The sequence below is a fragment of the Phalacrocorax carbo genome, chromosome 2, assembly GCF_963921805.1.
Source record: "Phalacrocorax carbo chromosome 2, bPhaCar2.1, whole genome shotgun sequence".
NCBI classification, from domain to species: Eukaryota; Metazoa; Chordata; class Aves; order Suliformes; family Phalacrocoracidae; genus Phalacrocorax; species Phalacrocorax carbo.
Genome location: NC_087514.1, coordinates 40,610,183 through 40,627,149, shown reverse-complemented (window position 1 = coordinate 40,627,149; position 16,967 = coordinate 40,610,183). Strand labels below are relative to the sequence as shown.

Genomic DNA, 16,967 nt, shown 5'->3' with positions numbered 1-16,967 from the left:
GTTGTGCCAATATGTGTCTACTGGTTTGTCTAAAACAATTAAGAGAGTTGATAGAAATCATGGCTACTCAGGGTAGGAGGGCCTCAAAAAGTCCTGTAGTCCAACTTCCTGCTGAAAACAGGTTCAGCGCTGAAATGTCTGATCAAGACCTCTTGAAGCGATCACGTTTCCACAGCTTAGCAAGCTACCACACAGTAGGAGAGCAGCAGCAGTATGTAGCAAACCAGTCTTGAAGTAAATTGTGTAACGTAAATTGTGCTTGGAGCAAACTGAAGTAAATTGTGTCAGTTTAAATAGCTATTTACTTCATAAGAGTTCACTCTTAAACAACATCTATTTGGTTGCATTAAGTATACTAGATGGTAAAAAAAATGCAAATACTCTACTGAAGGATATGACAGAAGATAACTGCTTTTCTCCACATTTGCTATAGCTAAACTTTGCTTTTGCACTTAAGAAAAAAACAACTCAGCCTTTTCTGACATGAGTAAGGGAAATATATATTGGCTGACACAAGTAACTAGTTATGTATATCTGTAATTAGCACAAATTTTTGCTTAAATTACACATTACTGTTTTTTCCCCTCTACAGACAATAAGTCATTCATAGCATGAAAAGAAGTAAAATTATTATTTTCTTCATAGAAGTTTAAACAGGGAATCCTGTAACTGGTATGCATGAAGCTAAACGCAAACACCATACAGCTGAGCATCACAAGAATGCTGCAATGCTGTAGCAAGTATTTGGGTAACTGCTACAAGGTGTTGTAACTAGCCATGTTTTATTCTGCTTCCCAAGTCCTCAGGTGCACTGTTCAGGTATAAGAGCCATCACATGCCACTGGAAGCTGTGCTCTTCATTCATTAAATGATACTTTCTTTTTGAGACTCCAATGCTAAACAGAGCTTTAGGCAGACAAATCACATTGTCTATGTTAAACCTCAGAGAAAGACCAACACCTTACTTAATGCTAAACCAACCCTAACCCCATCCCAGCATTAGATGAACTCATGAGTCTGAGCTAATTCTGTACAAGATTAAAAAAAAAACAACAACCAACCAAAAAAACCACAACGAAAAACCAAAAAGCCAAACTTGACCACCTTTGATTCTTTCTGTGTAAGACTGTCTTGTTCACCACTGAACTCACACAACTCTGCATGGAAAGAGTTTTCCTTATGTTACCTTTATAAACTATTCTGCAGCATTGATATGCACAATTAAATAGATGCTATTGCCTCTCAGGGGTAAGGGGGAATAGAAATTTAGCAGGATCGAAGCTATCTTAAATTCAATTTACTTATTCACAAAGGTCATATGAAGCTTTAAATATAAAAATGTCTTAAGATCTATAAAGGAAAGGTATTAAAGAAGCGGTGCATTAGGATTATTCTATCCCTGTTGACCCTTCTTATACTAGAAGTGACTGTAGGTATTACCTGGTAAGAAGGAAGAAAAACCTGTCTGACACACAGGAGTTTACTCCTTTTTCAAGATAAACCACCAAATAGCATACTTCAATATATTGGCTTTGCTCCAGGGTTTCAGGGTTTCATTGTACCCTATGACTTTAAACCAAGCACTTATATTCCAGCACACAATAATGCACTTAAGCAATGTAGTTATCATGTAACTGAACTGACCAAAGAGATGCTTTGCTTTTTTTAAAAAATATAATAATATAGATGGTTTTTATGTCTTTTGTTCATTCCCCATAGATGATACAGCAGAAATGTATTTCAGTCCATGGCAAACCCCAATCTTGCTGTCTTACTTTAATATTAACCATTTCATAGGAAAGTGATATCTTTACTACATTTTCATTCAGTTATTGATGATAATGAATAGGGAGCACAGCGTTGGCTCTGTTCCAAGTGTTCATACCCTTTGAATCCAGCAGAACTCACAGAACCAGCTCTCATCATAAGAGCAAGGATTCCTCCACCCCAAGACCTTGAGTCCAAAGTGACTAACAGGTATGGGCAGAAGTTACTGAAGTAACATCACTGGGCCTGAAAAGAACAATCCATACTGTGCAAAAGGTTTGTTGGGTTTTGTGGTTTTCGTATTTTCTTTTCTGAAAATATGCCAGCTCAGTGTTTCAAGAAACCATTGCCATTTCTAAAGCCTGGCTTGCTCAAAAGTAGGTGTGGATGAACCTGGAAACATCAGCCCAAGGATCCAATACAAGCAAGTGTCCCTGAGGACTTTTAGGGTTGGTTGAGCTCACAGCTGCTGTGTAAAACTGTCGTTCGTTGTCAGCAGGAAAACTGAGGCACGTCAGTTCCTCTGGGTACATGATCTGAGGAGCTTCCAGCTGGACATCACCACCAAACACTCAGTTTGTACCTGTTCTCTAAGTAGGAGGATGTACATACAAGAAATGATGTAAACAACAACTAAAATGTCAATTCTCTGTTCTTATGGCATGAATAAAAATCTTTATCTAAGACTAGCCAGTTACACAGAAACTGTGTATTCAGTAAGAGAGGACAGCTATTCGCCAGCTTTCTAGCTTTCAGTATTCATGGAAAGGTGTATTCATTTGGTCCTTCTCAAACTTGGTTAACCATGGCAACAGCAAGGTTCCTCTGAGGCAATGGAAAGAAGCTTTCCCACCACGAAACTCTTACTGCCTGTGGGACACTCTTTCCATAGTTCCTTTGAGCTTACAAGGAGGTGAGATACAAACAGCTCAGAAGAAAGAGTGAATGAAAATCTTAAGAAATCTGTGGCACAAAGATATTACATCTTTCCTCTCATATCTGGCTTTGGTGATGTACTGGAAGAACATTTTTGCCACCCTCCATTACAAAAGAGTATTATCTTCCTATTTTCAGTACAATTGTATATCAGCTCTAGACCAGCAGGAGGTCAATATGAAAAGCTGGAAAAGAGCTATTAAGATAAATATTATTCAGCTGCTGGGCACCAATATAACACAGTAAACATTATATAACGAGCAATCATTTTCATCTCCCATTCTACTCCTGTGTTAAAGGATTCACCGGGGAGCTTTCAGTGTAACCATCAACCATTCCTCTATATTAACCAGATAGCCTGCTATCTCCCTGCAGGGGTATTTTAATAAATTATCCATTGCCTCCTTCTAGTGTAATAATCTTTTAGCAGATGTGACCCAATATATTAAATTCAATCTTACAAAGAAGTTAATTTATCTGTTTTCAGAGGGAAAAACCACGCAATTTTTCTTCAATGACTTACAGATTTCACCATGTAGCTGAAGTAATGCACAATCACACAACTGCTAGGGTGATTTGTAGTCCAAATCTGGTTGAGCATTATAATGGTAGTAGTTCTTTCATATGTCATACTACGGTCTTGCAAGAATAATACTGAGGATTTTCGATAACAGCCTTGGATATAAGGATAGGCTTTCTATCTAGGACTGCTGTGACAGGATTGCTCAAGACTCCCTCAGAGAAAACAGTTTCATTGTCAAAGCAGCAAGCTAGGAAGAAGTCTCTTATAAGAAAATCCATGCTAGTTCTAGACCAACAGTGATGATAAGAATTCTTGTATCTCCCTTCTGATTACAACACAGAAGAAATAAAAAACTCGAAAAACAAAACACAAGAAGGAAAATATTTTGGAAGTGATAATGTATTAAATGTGCAGTAAACTTGACTTGATCATCATAGCCAGGACAAGGTATAAAAGGCTTAAAATCATTGCAACAGAGAATTTGGCTTGAACACCTGGAACTAGTATCTCTGAGCAAGCGCTGTGGAACGGATTGCTGAGGATAGTTGTGGACTTCTAATCACTGGAAATTTGTAAGGACAAGTTGTATAAGCATCTGCCAGGAATGATGCACACAGTTCATAAGGCCTTTGGGTCAACAGAACAGACAAAGTAAGCTTCAGGGTCCCACCTAGTCTTATTTTCTACAGTTTCTGTAATATACTGTTATATGTCAATGTCCTTTAGTGCCAAGATTATAATTACACAGGGACCTTCCATTCTTTCATTTGTTAATTAAATTCCCCCAGAAGCTCGCTGTGCCAGTCATCACTCTCACCGCGATTCCTCCCAGCCTTATGCCAGCAACAGAATATTGAAGTTCAAAAATAAATGGATCCGTTGCAGATTATCCAATTTGTCTAACAATCATGCTTTAATATTCTACAGATTCTATTCAACCATTAAGTTTCTGATCATCTCCTTCCTCTTTCCTTCTCCTGTCATCCTCTTCTCTAACCTCTTCCCCTTCTCAACCTTGATGCCCTACCATGTTTTTCCCTTTCATTTCTATACTTGTTCACTATCTGTTCCTTGGTCCAGCTCTTCCTATTTATCCCCAACTTGTTCTTAGATACCTGTCTTCTTCCACACACTTGTTGCTCATGGCCTTCTTCAACGGTCTTGTTACTGACCTGTTACCCCTGTTACTGACCATATGCCCTACTGCAGCTCTCCATCTCTGCTGCATACTTCAGGAAATGATTAAGGCTACGAGCGGCCATGAGAGTGACCCAAGGAAATATGAATGCAACTGCCAAATCTCTCTTCTGTCACATAAATTACATGTGCCCCATACCAAATGATGCTAACAGAACATAAGTATCCCTTTGCAAGAAACACTACACCTCTTTCTATATATGATGCAGCACTGTGTTAACTACCTGCAAATTATCACAGCCTGAGCACAAAGCAATACAACTACTTGGCTCAGCAGCAGTACCTAATGGCATAGCTCTTTGCCCTCTAGCTAAAAGTTCATTCATTTAGTCATCACTTGAGAACGTCATCAGGGCAGTGGCAGCTTAAAATTATGGCTACTAATTTTAGGTTTCTCTATGCAGACACCTAAACTCTGCTATAATCTTTAGAAATCTAGTCATTACGGTCAATGGAGCCTAAAAAGTGAGTTCAGCACAAAGTGAACACCTACTAGGTGGCTAGCTGAAGGCTCCACTGCCTATAAGTGACCACTGGATATAACGCCGTTTGGACGCCACACTGGCACATGCAGCCACACGCACATGCCTGGAACCGAGTCCCATCCAGACTGTTCTCCTCACTCATTGACGTTACTGTTAGATGACAACTCTTACTCCCGCAGGCTGTTTGGAAGCCAGTAGTGCGAACACTGAAAGACTCAGGAAACAGTTCATTCCTTTCGTCCATGACCTGATCTCACAGAAATTTTCAGAGCTGCAAAGGAATAGCATCAGAGGAAATCCTGCTCAGCTCTAAAGATCTAGACCAGCACATACCTTCTGCTCTGAGACAAGTCAAGTAAGATACTGCAGCAAACAGGCCGTGGGCAGGGGATGGATAACAAGACTCAGTGGCCAAACTCAAAACATTTCTTCACTGATGACTATCAGCCAGCACATGCATGTGCGAACTAATATTTTTTAGCTGTTAATACTCCATGCTCTTGTGGAGGAAAAAACATATGTTAACGTTGCAATAAAAGGTTTGTTTTTTTTTTTCTTTTAGACACTAGGAAAAATAAAAGAAATAATTGCAAAATAAATTTTTTGAAGCTACTGAATCTTCTCCTTGAAACCTTCCAAAATACATTTTTAGAAAGGCATTTCCAAAATGAGATTTCCCAATGCAAATTTTCATCATCCACCATCATTGGTATAATTTCAGAAAATCTATAAGTGATTAAAACCAGTGCCTTGTGACAGAATGCAATCTCAGTTACAGATGCTATTATTAGCTTTTCCTGTAAAAAATAAAAGGCTAATAACATTAACAAAATCAAGTTCTGTAAATCTTCATTTGAAGCAGATCTTTTTCTCTTAAGTAACTGTTCAGACAAACAGCATCAGGCAGATAATTTTGCAATTTCTATGTTGATTTTATTCACAAAATTATGATGCAAATATGATTTCTTGATACTTTACAACTTTTTCGATTAAAAGTTATCTAAAGAAATAACAATCAAGGAATGGAGCTTTTCTAGATTTTCTAGACAAACATCCTCAAATGATGAAATGTCTGTATGGTCTTGTATGACTGAGCAGAACACAAGGCTTGGAATTGGTGTAAAATGCCAGCTAAGCCAATTACGTTAATGTGGTAAGTGCACCCAAACTAATTACATGAAGTAACAAGGAAAAAAAACGTATCAAAAAAACCCAGAGTGATGACTAGTACATGGCAAACAATTGATTACACCTGTCCATAAGTCCAAAGCAATACAGACCAAACTGGTAAAAATATTACATCAGAAATAACTAGTAATAATAGTTCTATAATGGAGCAAATGAATCCTCTCTAGTCTCCACAAAGGCGGGGTGGGGGGTGGGGTGTGGGCGGGAAGTCAGCTGTCCATTTCATATTTTCATCTGAAATGCAAAACAATCAGCCAGGCTAAGGGAAAACTCGGCCTCCTAAAGGAGTGAAGTCTCCTGACCCGACTGATTAGACATCAGCCTGATGCCTCAAAACAGTCAATATTTTATTAGCCATAACTGGACAAAAATACTGAATACTATCATAATTATCTTTCATGATAAATACATGTTTCTTATCCTAAAGACAGTGTGCACTTGGCATTTTAACAGATAGCAAGTTACTTTTAAGTGGATCTCTGATATTGCTGACACTTTAAAGGCTTCAGCTAGCTGCTTCCTGAAAAGATAATTCGAAGGATGGGGTACCTTTAGCACAACATATAGCATGCATGGTTCTGTCCTTGCTGACATACTCTGAGCCTCTGATCGAAGCATGCACGTACAGTTTTCTTCCTGAGCCAAGTAAGTGGGAGATAATATCACACTGCTATTAAAAACCCCAGAACAATTAGTGTTTCTCTAAAACCAGAATACACTTTTGTACACCTAACATAAATCATCTCTCACTCCTGTACCTTGTAAAAAGTTGGGAGCAGGTAGTCTACAATTCCGTGATTTTATTCTGACACGACAGACATGTCAGGAAGGAGGACACCATAAAAAGTGAGTTTGTTAGCTGATGTGCAACTGTGGCCAGGAAGAAATCTCAACTGGGACTAGCTCAGGCAGTTTTACACCTGTCCTGGCTGCCCTTTTCTCCTCACTCCATATTTTGTTCTCAGTACTAACTATTCCCTTTCCTAAGCCCTCTGTTCCCTTTCTTATGCTCAGAGCCTAGGAAGAGTGGCAGACTGGGAGGGCAGGCTTACCTGCTGCACTGGAGCTGGCACCTTGGACCCATCCTGTGCACTGAAACTGATGACTGACATACTGGTTGGCCTAACTTGGAGATCTGGGAGGAAGACTGCCTTCCACATAGGCTAAACTGTCTTGCTTTCATGTTTTGAAACTAATCCTGCAGGATTTGTAGTCAATGCAAAAGGGCAGTAGCCTCCGCTGTGATTAGGAGACTCCGTATTACACTATTAGCATGAGTATCTTGTTAAACATGTCTTCTAATGAAATTTCTAGTTCCTCAGAAATGGCAAGACAATAATGTCACAATATCTCTGAAGGTGTGGGGAGAGAACATAAGGATAGAAAGACACTGCTTCCTATCTAACAAACCCCCTTATAAGTGGGGTTTAGTTCTTGCCATTAGATTTTTATTTATTTATTTATTCATATTGTCTTTATAATGCTAAGGGAGCATTCCCAGTGGCTTCCTCTATCTTGCATCTGCTACTACTGGCATGCAAAACAGAAAGCAGCTAAGACTCTGGCTTTTAGTTAATCACCTCATAAGGCATAAGGATTCAAGACAAACCACGGTCTTTACAGCCACCTTGAGGACACATGGTCCCCAGTTTTTGGATTGCAAACTACACTGGAACAATCCTGCAGCACTGACTGTATGTTGTGCTTACCGCTAGCAGATAAGTTTTAAATAAAGTTTTAAATAAAAGCTTTAAATATGTAACTGTAGAGGTTATAACTATATAATGATGTGTCCTTATTTCTCTCCCATGCTGACAAAAATAGACAAGTGAGGGGTGCAACCCTTAAACCTAATCTTAAATGAAAACATCATGTGACACAGTCTCATAGACACTTGCAGCAAAGGCTCCTCCTGCCAGTTCTCCATCTCAAACTGTCAAAATCTAAGGAAGCAGTTTCCAGGGGAGCCATAGGCTTTGTTTTCTAAACACCCTCCTATCCCTGCTGTGATACAAATCCAGTAATAATGTTCTTGGCAACTTGTGGATGGGTAGAGACCAACAATCATGGTCTGCAGAGGTTTTCCAATGAGTTTTGTGACCTTCTGTTTTACTAATTCCCACTGCCCCTCCCTCAGATACTCTGACCTTCCCAGTGAAGTTTCACAGTTTCAGTTATGGGCTGAAGAACATACATGTATATTAGTGGGCCAACTACTTTTACCTGGAATTCAAAATTTGCTCAAGTAATTGTCCTCATTCCTCATGCTAGGCCCACGTCATTACCCAAATTAGTTTTTGAAATTGTGCTGCCTCTCAGTGGGTGCTTGAATGAGAATTTGATGGTGATGAAAAACTCCTGCCACTGTCGTGTTGTTTGGGAAGCTCAGTAGGTGAGATACAGATAGCGTAAAGTGATCCACTTGTCCTAAGGACTTCTATAAATGATAGCTTAGAAGGTATAAAAACAAGTAACTGCATCTAGACAATTTAAAGCCAGTAGCACTACAATAATTAAAAGATCTTTCTAAACTGTACTGGTAGAACAGGCAAAACCTCTATAATCAACTTATCCGGGAAGCAATCAGACAATGAAAACTGAGGCATTTTAGGGACTAATAAAGCTGTGGAATCTAATGACTGTAATAAATCTTTAGCTGTAGTTATTCCAGAACAATTTCCCTTGCAGTAAAAAGTATTCTATAGGGTTTTCTATCTGAAATTAATGTTGGTTGGTTAGATGTCGATCATAAAAAAGAATTGCAGCATGATTTTATTTTTGGCATGTATTTCCATCATTCACCTCTCCCCTTCATCACGAACTCTTTTGGCTTCATTCAAAGGCTAGAATCAAGCAACCTTTTGACAAGATGAGAAATACATTTCTTCATTGACTTTCTGTACAAAATACTCACTAATATTCTAATGTCCTATAGATTTAGTTCAGCATGATGTTATGTAGCAGTTTTGGTCTTTGAAAACTATGTACTTCTATGAAGTACAATATTGGTCATTCTGCCCACAGCTCACAGCTGATGCAGGCTACAATTAAATGGTTAAGTAAATCAACAGGTAGTATGTATACCCTTAAAAGTAGACCTTGCAAAGGTAGAATTCAGCTCACCTAACTTGAGGTGACAATGCTGGAGCTGAGCTAAGCACATGTGCTCCTTCTACAGCCAGTGGAGCCACGGTTAAGGTTCTCAATGGAGTTTAGGGGACAACTCATCTCACCCTACAGCAAAACCCCACGTTTAGCCAGAACAGCACTTTAGCCTCCACCGGTTATACAGGTTAGATCTCTACTGGTACCACAGTGGAATCCTACATATCCTGTTCAAAGGCAAATACCCAGAGTAAATGGAGGTAAATGTTGACCCTGGTATCAGAATGACACTTGCAGGGCCACTTGTGGAATGACATTGTCCTAAGCCTGGCTTATGTACACCTCTGTTCCTGACACAACACAAGTGAGTGCTCCAACCAAATGGTATTCATTTTCACTGTCATGTTTTACGTGTTTTGAAAAGTGAAAATTATTATTGTAATTACCTCTGCTGATGTTCAGTGTATGAAAGAAACACGTTCACTGAAGAAAATGATTGTTCCAGTTTCTATATTCATTGATCTTGGTGAAGAATGGATATTTAATATATGCCAATATAAGCCAAGAAGAAAAATGAAGCTCCTTACTTAAATTGAAATTTTGTTAGCCTATGTGATCAAAACCAACTAAAACCACCTCATATAGAAAGACACCTTATGGTTGTGGGATGTATGCCCTGGACTTTACTAACTGTGAAGTGTTTTAAAGAGTTATTTCTCAGATTCACCTGCAACATCCACCCCATTTAAAATACTTGTTTAAGTATAAAATCTGATCACATTCATATGGAAAAGGCAGAAAATCCTTCTCAATTAAATATAACAGAGAAAACAAAGTAACAGTACACTACAAATGAGTTTAGTTTTTGTTTCTTTAGAGGAGTTTCTGTTAATACAGAAAAAGTTTCAGTGAGACAATAAATTTAATGAAATATTAAAAACTGAAATTCACAGAATTGTTAAGGCATTTTGCTAACAAAGTACTATGAAGACTGCAGCAGTGAAAAATGTTAGTGTTGTAACATCCACTCAAAGCTGTAAATAGTTTCTGCACATAAGGCCTTTTGGAGCTTGTACGTTCAAATATCAAAAAAACAAATGCAGACTTGCATATACATCTCTGTGCACTGACAGAATGATAAGCAATCCCTAAACCCAAGCCAGACATGAATTTGCAAATTCCCAACTCCTTAGACTTCCGAGTTTTCTTCAAATATCAGACAGCCACAGTACAGTATTTTTTTTTAACACATCTATCATCAATTTATTGCTGCATCTTATTAGGGTAATTTAAAACAAACCAATCCAATAGTACTTTAAACTGCTTTCCTATGACTGGGATATCTACAGCTAGAAACTTTTATTGGAAGTGAAAACTTAAACAGTTCAAACTATGAAAACTTAAACAGTTCAACAGAATTCAACTTGTATGAAAACCACACAAGCAGTTCAGCTATAAACAAATTTCGTTAAAAAGACAGGGTTGTTCTTCCCTGTAGGATTCAGAATTTTATCAATTCAACTTGGAAAACAAAAACCAGCCCCTCTTCCAGTTTACAGAAGTCTTGTAATCCTCAATAGCCGGACTCAACAGAAGCATTTGTTTAGTTGCTCGGTGTTTAAGAAGAAGCAAAACCACAGCACTTTGGTGCAAAAGGAAAGTGGCTCCCACCTTGTCATACTTTAAAGTCATAAAGTTGTCTTACAGTTCTGGTTAATAACATTGCACAGTAGTAAATATGGACATTTTCATTTTCTTAAACAAGCTAGTACTTTTACCTCTGAATGCTTTTTACCCATACTGGATGGCTACTGTATGTCATTTTATCCTACTGTTCTAACAGGTCAATAAAACTAGCACATAATGGTGGTTTTTCTTCTACTGTCAAGTGTGTAAGGTATTTCCTGCCAAATCTATCCTTCTAGAAATGGAAATATGGATATAATTGCCTTGCTGTCCAAGTAGACTGGCTAGTGGTATATTTACTTTTTAAATATAATGCCTACATTTGACATATTTAACACTTAAAATGTTTCAAGTTTGCCAGTCCTAGGAACTTACATTTAAAATGCAAGTATACAAAACCAAAAACCATACCAAACGATCATAAAAGTAGCACTGCTAAGTACTCAAATACAAAGTATCAGCCACGCAGAAAAATGGAAACAGAGAATGGAAGAGGCACAGCAGACACCAGCAGAGTCACTGAATCCCTTTTCCTCCACCTGTAGGTAGTGACGGAGCTACTTAGGGCAGGCACTACTCTGCAGGCCATACATAAGCGAAAAAGATGCAGGAACAGACCCCGAGGCTTTTGTGTACTGCCAGCTGTAATGATGTAGCTAGGGTCAGACACAAATCTTGGTCCCAACTTCACGCAAGCTTCATGCAGTGACAGGGAACGCACAGGGGTCAGCACCAATGTCAGCATAGGGAGAACAGATTCACAGTGCTCTTGGCACCGCTCCTTTTCCACCAAACCCGCCTAAGCCGGACAGGAACCACTACTGGGTGAACATGGAGTTGACAAGGACTGATTTTAGTGCCACCTGTCTCCCCGGGCTTAGCGCAGCAGGCAGTGCTGAGCCCAGCTTCTCAGGCTGGGCAGCCCAGGTTGCCTCTCACCTGCAAACACCCGAGGAGCCTGGTGAAGCTGCGACTTCCAGAGTCCTAAAGTAGGAGTACAGCACTGAACATTTTATTCCTGAAACAGCAGAAGTTTTTAACAACAGCCTGAGACCATGTCAGAGGGGGATACATTATTGTCAGCTTTGGAAACGACTGTGTGTTTACTTCCAAAAGCAAGTGCACTCTGGATGTTTATTCAGCTCCAGTTTATCTACATAAGATATACCGGAGCTAAACTTCAATACTATTTAATCTGATTTAAATCAACCCTCCCAGAAAGCACACTTTTGAATTTCAGAAGAACTGAATGTTACTTTCAGACTTACCTTTTCCTGTTTTGTCTTTTTCAGTTTCTTTTTCACTTTTCCCTAAAATATTAAAAATATAATTTCAATGAAATAAATTTATGTTACCAGTTTATGATAAGACAGAGATAAAATAAAGTTACAGATTATACTAAAAATATAATTGGGCAAACAGGACTTCTTCTGTTTACTTTTTATTTTTTAAAGTAACCATAGATTGCTGCCTAGACTATAGTTACATAAAAGGTCTTTCTCTGCAGATGGTTCAAATATTACATAATTGCTTCCATCACAAAATATTTCATAAGCTTTCCCCTTTAGATATTTGGTAGATTGTAGTGATACATACTTACAATGCTAGCTCTTTTGCAAGACTGTTCACTAATTAAACACACTCGGGAACACTAGCTTAATATATATAGTTGATTAAAATGTAAAAAAAAAAATAAAATTAAAATCAATTGGGAACCTAGGCCTCATTTTCAGAAGTGACTTGGGCACTTGGAAGCTTTAGTCTTACTTCAACTTTTAAAATAATTTAACCCAGGCACTTTGTAAACATCTGAATGCAAAGGTAACTGTTAAATAAGCACAAGACAGTCTGTAGCAAAAGACAGACTTCATAGTGTACCAAAATCATGTATGCATACAATGTGAAGGTGATACATACAGAGAAAGGCTTGTCCTCTCCTCTTTTTCTCCTCTCTAAATGGTTTTTGAACCTGCCCTACTCTGTACCATTTAAAGCATCCTACCTCATAATTTTAACATTATCATTCTGTTTCCAATTTAATCCCAATAAGCTTCCAGTATTTCCTCCCAATAAACTTAGAGAATACTAGAAAGAGAGGTCACTTGGCTTTTTAGCTCTCTAACATACAATCTTTAATTTTGACGTATTCTTATATATATATATATATAAACCATTTTCTTTAATTTCTAAGTCAATTAGAGACATCTTGACAGAATACTCAATCTTCGCTTTTTTTTTAAACCAACTGCTCAAAAGCATTATGTTGTGAATAAAACACACCACGTAAAAATGCTGGAAAACATTTCTTTTTTTCATGGAGAAATTGGGTTATGTGCATACATGACAAACTACTTCACATTCTAATTTCACCCTTTACTGCAGGCTGACAACTGCTACTACTGAACATGCAGACAGTATGACTCTGATTTTTATATTCACCACAAGGCAGAATGATTATTAACTTGATTATGATACAGCAAATTAAATAAATATGGTCACATTGAAAGTAATTCACCTCTTCAATTACATCATAAAATCCAGATTGCCAATTAAATTGAAAGAAATGACAAAAAGAGCTGTAGAGTCAGTTACATACTGTGGGATAACTTGGAAAAGGAGTATTATTACTGTAAGAGTATATTAATGAAAGCGTTGTTTGGTACTTTCTCAAATACTGGCGCTTTTTTTTGTTTTGCTTTGTTTTCTTTTGTCATATATCTGTATGTCATCAGAAATACTCTATTTTAAGAACACCAATAATGCAGCTCCAGATGAGACACAAAATCATTTAGATCCTCATATTTCTGTTATTTTTACCAACAAAGCACACAAAATTCATTACAGGAAAATAAACCACGATATAGAATGCTACTTAGCTACCCATTTTCCTTGTATCTTTTCCATTATCAGCAACACTGATATTCTCACCTGACCTCTCTAATTCCCTCCAGGTCACTTGGTGACTCCCACCCACCCACCTTGGACATCCATGTTATTTCTGCAACCTCTTTTCTATCACAGGAAGAACAAGGTATGAGCCCATTACTCTAAAGCCTGCTCCTGTCTCCCATTTCTTGTCCAGCTTCACATCTCTCTATTACTGAGGCTCATGCAACATATAGCCTACAGTTCTCTATACCCATTTATGTACTAGGATCAGTCCTCCAAATTCCCTCTCAGACTTTTTTCAACCCATAGTCTGCTAAATTAGCTGCCATTGACTTCAACAAAGCCTCTCCAATAATCTTTAGATACTCCAACTTCTCCTTCTAGGTTGTTACTTTCGAAATTAATCACAACTTGACCTTGTTAGCTCTGAAGATCTCATTTCTCTTGGCTCTCACCACACTTAACTAAGAATTCACTTCAGTGTCATATTTAAGGGATATATCTTTGTTCCCCCCACAGTCATAACTAGCTTACTTTGATGGCGTTAATGGTTTTAATTATGCCATTTTTGACAAAGGTTTAAAAATGTGCTGTCTCAAAGACAGGGATATGATAGTAAATCTTGAGACTATTTTATTATCAACCTAACCAATTATAGCCCAAACAAAAGTTTTTTCTTAGCTTTTCAAACCATTCTCATCCTTCACTCTATTTCTCTGCTTCCAGCAAAACAAATCTAGATCAAAATAATAGATTAAACTTTTAACCAATCTCTATAGGCTAGGTCTGCTATCACCGTGTAACGTTTGCACCAGGTATTCCCAAGAAGGTTCCTACTATAAAGAATACATTTATTTTTCATATTATAATATGTCTAAATATCTGTGAGTGTATGTGACAGTGATCCAAGTCATAACTACAATGTATTTCGTACCTTGTAGATTTTACATGAACCATCAACAAAATAAATGTACAATTTGTTATTTAAATATATGTAATTTTTGAAACACGTAAAATTGCACAATGATAATCAGTAAAAACGTGGCATTTTTCAGTATCTTTCCAGCATCTAATCTTATCCATTTTCTTTACTTCTTAAAGAATAGTGTCATAACATGATACCTTTTCAATTACTGAGAATGTGAAAAAGTCACTTAAAACTGTAGTAAATTTTCAATATTAAAATAAAACTTTAGTTTCCTACTCCTACTTAAGTTTTGCTTTCCTTATTGGTGTTTCTGCCTATTTTCCAAAAACAACTGAATTCAAGATTTCCTAGATTCACTGAGATACAGCAAGAACCAATGTTGCAATGTGAAAACATAAAGAAAGATGTAATCTTTTGACTTTTTCTTAAACTATAGTTATTTATTCAGCAATATTTCATCATAAAAATGTGGAGGTGTTTGAAAACTGAAAAGGTCAAGGAAGATTTTTGTTTTCAGAGAGCTGCACACGCACAACACCCTTGTGAGACTTCCGATTTTAACTATGGACCGTAACCTAGAATATTTCTCTATGAAATGTAGATATCATAGTTCCCACACACATTTGCCTTTGGTAAAGAGTGATATCTCATCCATTTTAAGGTAAAAATAGCAATCATGTATCATGGGCAAAATTCAGGCCAAATTGGCTGCAGAATAGCTAATACTCCAAAAGAAACAACACAATTATAAAAGACACAGACCTCAGAGTAATGTCCATTTCCTTCATGTACTACCACCCAGAAATAAAAATTACTTCTACTTGCTATATTTCTTCCTCCTTGTAAGTAATACTTTCAAATATATTTTTAAACATTTGGAATTATTACTTTGAAAAACAATATTATTAATCAGTGGCTGAGGCAAATATTTATCCCCATAGTTAATATCTACCACATTTTGGAAAAAATAATGACACTAGAAAGACAAAGATATTCTTCTGTGTTTTATTGCAGCCGAACATTAAAACAGATTAAATATACATTATTTTTTTTTAATAGTCCTCTTGACCTTGCTCAGCTTGGCTTATTTTTGTAAACATGAAGCACGTAAAATCACATACCCAGTTACAAAATACTTAAAATTTGATCACAGCATAATACACTGTCACAGTCCCATAATTCTACAAATAGGCTGCCACTGTTATGTAAAAAGTCCTCCATTCACCATTCTAAAATTATTCCCAAGCTTCCTCACAAAATATGGCTTTGTAAAAATTATTGCTCTGCAATTTATAATCACAGGTAATTTTACTAGAATATCCCATCCCAAACCACATCACAGTCTAAGAATATTATTGCTTTCTTGAAAAGTCTAAAGAAATCACTTTGGGACATCTTCTGTGTTTGTTGATCAGATGTAACACTCACATACATGGAGTCTTACTGAAATCCCAAAGCAAAAAAAGGCAAGCATATATGATGCCCGTTTCACTATAAATGCAAGTGACTAAAAACCTGACTTCAAAACAGTGTTACAGAAATTTAAAATCTCCCTGTTATCCAAAAGGCAACCACTGTTAGGACTACCAAATCGATTTTTCTTCCAAAAAATTTTTCTTATTTTATTTCTTCTAAGCTCCCATATCAGGCTTGGCAATCTCCTAAAATCACAGCAATTATTCCTGAGCCAAAAAGGAACACATGCAAAATGCCAAAGAATAAAATATGTCTTCGTAATTGTGGAACAGCAGCACAGAACAGGTAAAAAGTACACCTGTTATATTAAAGTTCTAAATCACTCGAAGCCTAAATTTCAGACGTACCACTTACAAGAGCATTGATGACTGTAGGTCTTAAATTTTGATACCCTATTTTTCTTAAGGTTGCATTTCCAAAGCTTTTTTTTTTTAAAATAAAATTTATAAGTCATGTATTTGAACAAATTTTACTTTAATAATTCGCTGAAAATAAAGCTTAGTAAATCTAGCTTTGAGATAATTATACTGGTAGCCAAACTAGAAGAATTTTACTGAACTCAACCTGATTCCACAACCCAGTTTTGTTGCAATCTACACTGACTCCCTCCCAGGCAACTATATAGTTTCTAGACATTTTCCCTTAAAAAAAAATAATCAAATGTGCATAAATAAAAAGTTCTAATTCACACACAAAGAGTTTCTGAAAAAAGTCATTTAGTAATCTACCCTTTTACCAGTATGAATTAAACATACACTTCCCGTATCTTATTAGGCTATTTTTAAAA

The 16,967-nt window shown here is 37.1% G+C and overlaps 1 protein-coding gene across 4 annotated transcripts in view; it reads right to left on the bottom strand.

The window, feature by feature from the left end:
• ASPH (aspartate beta-hydroxylase) overlaps window positions 1-16,967 on the bottom strand; it is a 116,838-nt gene that overhangs the window by 39,000 nt on the left and 60,871 nt on the right. For all 4 annotated transcript variants that reach the window (XM_064442645.1, XM_064442646.1, XM_064442647.1 and 1 more), the window contains one exon: window positions 12,156-12,197. In XM_064442645.1, coding sequence (XP_064298715.1) covers window positions 12,156-12,197 — 42 coding nt within the window. The remainder of the gene's footprint in view (window positions 1-12,155; window positions 12,198-16,967) is intronic.